Source organism: Aptenodytes patagonicus, chromosome 15, assembly GCF_965638725.1.
Source record: "Aptenodytes patagonicus chromosome 15, bAptPat1.pri.cur, whole genome shotgun sequence".
Classification (NCBI taxonomy): Eukaryota; Metazoa; Chordata; class Aves; order Sphenisciformes; family Spheniscidae; genus Aptenodytes; species Aptenodytes patagonicus.
The window spans coordinates 10,233,692-10,239,798 of record NC_134963.1 but is presented as its reverse complement, the minus strand read 5'-3'; the positions used below and the strand labels follow the sequence as shown (position 1 = coordinate 10,239,798).

The window sequence follows — 6,107 nt, the reverse complement described above, 5'->3', positions numbered from 1 at the left end:
CATCCCAAAGGGTTTGTGAAGTCAGCTCTGTATTGTGCAACTCTTTTCAATAGTGAAAGAATTACTAACTTTTGCAGGTCGTTGGGTCTGGTTTTCTAAGGTCTTTAATTCATAAACTACTGGAAAATCATGGTGGTTTCAAAAAACAAGGACAAACTATGTACCAAATATACAGGAAAACTAAATGAGTGAAACAGTACAGATTTTACATTATAATAGGAACGAGACAAATTGAAAGAAATGCCTCAGACCATGTATTATGAAGTATAAAATTATTCATTACTTATTAGCTGCCGTTGCTGTTGCCATTGTTGTTGATTGTACACGGAGACCACAAACCACAAGCAGAAAATTACAAAACGAGAATGAGTGATCTTGAATACAGTAAGTTGAAATACAAACAATTCTGTACAACAGAAAGAAAAAATCTTGTAAAAAATGAACTTTGAAAGAAGACTGGGCAATGATCATTAGCAACAAACTGGCTGTCCATTGCCAGTGTGCTACAGTTTAATAAAAAAAAAGTGCAACTGATGTATACAGACATATCAACTGTGTGTGCAGCTGATTAGTGGAGAAAGTGGGCAGCAGAATGAACAAAGGTGATTTTGCCTAGGAGTGCTGGAAGACTGAACTGGCCTTTTGGAGACATATAAGGTTGATTTTGTGAACTTCGTTATCAATACAGTCTTAAAAATTTGTAAGCCTTCTCTCTTCCAGTGTCCTTAAGGAACAGAATGCCAGGTAAAACGGAATCGAAATTGGGTGAATGGGTAACACAGTGGGGTCCCAGTCCTTGGAGAGGAGAATTTTGTGGGTCATTAAATCACAAAGTAGTAATGTCTCATATGCTGTTAGACAGCACGTACCACAAGGAAGTGCTGCGTGCACACACAATGACTTGTAAAGGAATGCTAGCAGCACTTGATGTCAGTAGCTGTATTGGATTTGCATGGCAAGGTTTTGGTAGCCAAGCGGCTACAGGGGTGGCTTCTGTGAGAAGCTGCTAGAAGCTTCCCCCATGTCCGATAGAGCCAATGCCAGCCGGCTCCGAGACGGACCCGCCGCTGGCCAAGGCCGAGCCCATCAGCAACAGTGGTAGCGCCTCTGTGATAATGTATTTAAGACGGGGAAAAAAAACCCCGCGCAATTGCAGCCGGAGAGAGGAGTGAGAATATGTGGGAGAAACAACTCTGCAGACACCCAGGTCAGTGAAGAAGGAGGGGGAGGAGGTGCTCCAGGCGCCGGAGCAGAGATTCCCCTGCAGCCCGTGGTGAAGACCATGGTGAGGCAGGCTGTCCCCCTGCAGCCCATGGAGGTCCACGGTGGAGCAGATATCCACCTGCAGCCCATGGAGGACCCCACGCCGGAGCGGGTGGATGTGCCCAAAGGAGGCTGTGACCCCGTGGGAAGCCCACGCTGGAGCAGGCTCCTGGCAGGACTTGTGACCCCATGGAGAGAGGAGCCCACGCTGGAGCAGGTTTGCTGGCAGGACTTGTGACCCCGTGGGGGACCCACGCTGGAGCAGTCTGTTCCTGAAGGTCTGCACCCTGTGGAAAGGACCCACGCTGGAGCAGTTCGTGAAGAACTGCAGCCCGTGGGAAGGACTCACGTTGGAGAAGTTCATGGAGAACTGTCCCCTGTGGGAGGGACCCCACGCTGGAGCAGGGGAAGAGCGGGAGGAGTCCTCCCCCTGAGGAGGAAGGAGTGGCAGAGACAATGTGTGATGAACTGACCACAACCCCATTCCTCGTCCCCCTGCGCCACAGGGGGGGAGGAGGCAGAGAAAATCGGAAGTAAAGTTGAGCCCGGGAAGAAGGGAGGGGTGGGAGGGAAGGCATTTTTAAGATTTAGGTTTATTTCTCATTATCCTACTCTGATTTGATCGGTAATAAATTAAACTAATTTCCCCAAGTCGAGTCTGTTTTGCCCGTGATGGTAACTGGTGAGTGATCTCCCTCTCCTTATCTTGACCCATGAGCCTTTCGTTATATTTTCTCTCCCCTGTCCCGCTGAGGAGGGGAGTGACAGAGCAGCTTTGGTGGGCACCTGGCGTCCAGCCAGGGTCAACCCACCACAGTAGCTCAGACTGGGAAGGGAATATGTGGAATGAATTAGAACTCCGGTCCTCCTAAAAAATGTGTACGTTAACCTGAGAACGCAGTCGATTTCTATGAATCACAATTATTCGGCTTAGCCCATCGTAAACAAAGCAGTGGTAAAAACGAGCACCCACCACCACCGCAAGCTGTTCCTTCTGGTCGGTCTTGGTAACTCTCCCATCACAGCGATCTCTAACTCCCTAGTTTATACATATACACACACATACATACCCACACACATATATTCAGTGGCAACAAAATCACGTCTGCTCGCAGTCTCTTGTGCAATCAAAGTTCAGGATCAGGAACTTTAGCAGAATTTGTGAGCCAAATAACTGAACATACTTATATGTGTTAGGAGGAACTAAATATTTCCGCATTTACCATTTAAAAAAAACCCCAAAACACATGACACCAAGCTAACAGAACACTGCTATTGTTTTTCAATATTTAATCAGCTTAAAAATTCTACATTCACTAGGAATTCAGTTCAAAGAAATAAGAATGTAGCACATTATTACGCTGTGATACTAAAATAGACACGTAAAGCCACACTAATATGTAATCCTTTTTCTGCTTTTTATATATATCGTAAAGGCCAAAAGAAATTTAAGCACATTTTTCACCTCAAAATCAACCTTACAGCTTTGTATGATAGGTTTCTGCATGCTAAAAGTGCGACGTACCATAGTGCGTATTGACACAATAGTTAAAGCCTACAAACTGTATTTTGTTGCTTCCTCTTTCAGAGCAGCAAAATTGCTCTCTCCCTTTTAGATGTTTGAAGGTGCCACCCCATCACACAGCGGTGGTGTAAGGTGCTACAGGAACGTTTGCCCTCCTCCTCCTCCTCCTCCTCCTGACAAAGCAAGTGCAACTTTCTGTATGTTTTTTGCTGTTGGTAGCTTGGGGTTTTTTTCTGTTGTTTTTTTTTTTTTAAGCAAAGAAGCCCCGCCACTGCTAAAACGTCTCGCAGGTCAGCTAATAAGCCTTTGTAGAAGTTTAGACAATAGCTTTATCATGGACCACCTTTTTTTTGTCCTTCGCTGTCTGCATGTAGACGGGGGGGGGGGAGGCAGCTATCGTTCTGCACGTGCATTCCCCGTTCCCAGAAGCAAGGCTGCTCTTCTGCTTTCGGCCCCGCGCTCCGTTAGCCGCGGCGCGTTTCTCTGCTCGTCTCGTTGCACGTTCGTATCGCTGGGGGGGGGAGCGGGGGGGGGGGGGCGCGCGTCTCCTCGTGGCCACGTGCGGGCCCGCACGCTCGGGTGTGTGCGCGCGCGCGCGTCCTTGTGTCCCTGTGTGTCCGTGTCCGCCCGCGAACGCCTTCTGCGTGGGCGTGGGCGCCCGCGTGCCCGCCTCTGCGTGTCCGGGCGTTACCCGTGCGAGACCCTCTGCCGCTCCCCGTGCCCGCGCCAGGCGCCTCCGCCCGGCCGCCGGCTCCGCCCCCCGTCGGGACGCGGCCCGCGCTGCTGGGGGCGAGGGGCGGGCGGGGGCTCTGCAGCGCGGCGGCCGAGCGGCTGCGCCCGCGGTGCTCTCTCCCGGCGCGCTCTCTGCCCGGGCCGCGCCGACGCGGCTCCGCCGTCCAGTCGTTTCCGTTGGGCGGGTGGTGCCTTTCCACCGTTTCAGAACGACGCCCTAAGTCGCAGCGCGCGGAGCCGGCACCTCGCCGCCCGCGGAGCCGCTCACGGCCGCGTCCCTCAGAACGGCGCAGCCCTCTGGCGCGCACCCGCCGCCCCACCGCGCCCGCGCAGGGCGGCCGTGCGCGGGCGGCAGCTGCTCGGCTCCAGTACGAAGTTTGTGGCGTTCTTTCCCTCTCCCCCGTCCCGTCCCCCCCCGCTTCAAGGGATGAGAGACGTGCTGCACCTGCGCGCTCCCATCTGCTGGCAGACAACCCCCGTGGGACCCCGGCCCGGCGGAGGGCGAGCGCGGGGCCGGGGCAGCGGCTGGCCGCGGGCTCTAGGCCGCGGGGCTGACGGGCTCCTGCCCGGCCTCTTCCGCGGCCACAGCGGGGGACCGGGTGCGAGAGGGCAGAGGGGAGTGACGAGAGCGAGCCGTGGGTCGCTGCTGGGGCGGAGGAGTGGGGGTGGAGGGTCGCCGGGCCGCTGCCTCGCTGACGGCGGGGCGGCCCTGCCCGCGAGGAGGGCTCCGCGGAGCCGCGGTGCCGGCCCCGGAGCGAGCACCGGCAGCCCAAACCTGTCGGTGTCAAACGTAAAAGCAGCAGTTGTAGAGTCCCGCGCTGCAGCAGGTTGGGATGTTGGTCTCTATCCTTTCCTGTCACATGGCTGGTAATAGGATCCCTCATCTGCCACTCGGCACCTCGCCGGGGCGCAGTTACAGGACACATGCTGTAGGGCCTCCGCTTCCCGCACTTTGCGCTCTTCCCGGCCGTCCGCGACCACCTCTGTCCGCGGAGCGCTGGGGCTGCCGCCCGCGAGCGCGGTGCGGCCCGGCGGCCGCTGCCCATGGAGCCCCCCGCCCTCGCCGCCGTCCTGGCCTTCTCGGGGCTGGCGCTGAGCTGCTGCCGCGAGCCCGTTCTCTCCGGTGAGTGACGCGTCGCGGGGAGCCGGGAGGGGGGCGCGTTGGGGGCCGCTCCCCGATCTCCTCCTCGCAGGGCTGAGCGGCGAGGGAGCCGGGCAGTCTCTCCTCGAACTCCGCAGAGTTGCGGCTGGCGCGCAGCCTCCCGCGGAAGGGCTCTGCCGCCCGGCAGCACCTCTTCGAGGTCGCGACGACGTCCCTTCCTGCTCGCCAGGTCGGTCGCAGCTACGAAGCTGCTCGTGCGAACATGCAGGGGGTATTTTCGTGCGCAGTTTGCAGCGTGTGGGTATTTGAGGATCTCCCTGTGCTCGCTGAGCTGGGAGCTCGGAAAACTGTACGAAAGCGTGAGGTGAGAGGACGAAGAGCGGCACGTTTCTCTATCAAAGTGGTTTGGTAGCTAGATCTACAGAACGGAGGCATCTGCAGGGAGAGGGGAGTGTGGGGTGTGGGTACACTTACTCACTGGGAAATGAAATAACCAGTGGCAGCAGGGCAGAATCGGGGCTGCGGAGCCAGAGCTTGGAGGGTGGCCATCTCGCCTGTCTGCAGCGTGCTGCCCCAGCTCCCTGTCGAGCATGGGCTCCTCAGGCCATTCAGGTTCTCGTTCAGCCAAGGAGTCTGGGAAGCTTGAAGCTTTGCTACCTGTTAGTGGGATTTTTCACTTAAATTTTCTCTGCACCCTTTTGTCCTCATCTCAGTTGTTACTGATGATTTCAAGTACCACGGTTCTCCTCTGATAAACGTTGACCCTGCTTCGCAAGATCTGAAGTGGCTGTTCCAGATGATCACAGTGTCACAGCCATCAGATGCATGGCCCTCCTGGATACATTTTGCATATCCTAACTGTTGTTATTCTTTATAACATAGAATTTGCTCAACTTCCTTTTGCCATGAACAGATACTTGCTCATCAAGTTTTTGTAGATGCACTTAATTAGATTTGGAAAATACTTACATAGACTTTCTTGGGGGAAAAAAAGCCGTTTACCAGAAAGAGAACTCAGGCGGTAAACTTTACAACTTCTCAGAAGTTACCTGAAGTGAGTAAAGCATGAGAGTATTTTCAGATAAGCATGTAGAGAGCTGCCTAGACAGGGACGTATCTAGACCATGTCTAACAGTCTGTTCCCAGTACGTGCCATTAGGGCATGTTTGGTGCACACTGTAGGTACTCCTTGCTTTGCTTAAGTTGAAGAATGTCTTGTAAGGTTTCTGAGCAGCACTGCGGACCGAACACTCCATATGTGACCATGTCCCTCACAGCAGGCTGCATGACAGAAAGTGGAGGATATATCCCAGTGTGAATGTTTGGTTCATAGGCTATTGAGAGGATTCTATCCGTTTCCGCACCTGCACTTCCATCCTCTAGCCAACTTCTAACTGCATGCACTGGCAGCCACTAAAGGGGACAGAGATGCCTGAGCACAAGCAGCTGGGGCGGGGGGAGGGGGGAAGAATATATAATGCCTCT

The 6,107-nt window shown here is 54.4% G+C and overlaps 1 protein-coding gene across 2 annotated transcripts in view; it reads left to right on the top strand.

Moving 5' to 3' along the window:
- Positions 1 to 4,351: 4,351 nt before the first annotated feature.
- KREMEN1 (kringle containing transmembrane protein 1) overlaps positions 4,352 to 6,107 on the top strand; it is a 35,542-nt gene continuing 33,786 nt past the window's right edge. Inside the window, exon 1 of one of the 2 annotated variants that reach the window (XM_076353230.1) lies at positions 4,352 to 4,643. In XM_076353230.1, the coding sequence (XP_076209345.1) occupies positions 4,354 to 4,643 (290 nt within the window). In that variant the 5' untranslated portion in view covers positions 4,352 to 4,353. The remainder of the gene's footprint in view (positions 4,644 to 6,107) is intronic. The other variant, XM_076353231.1, reaches the window with a different exon arrangement.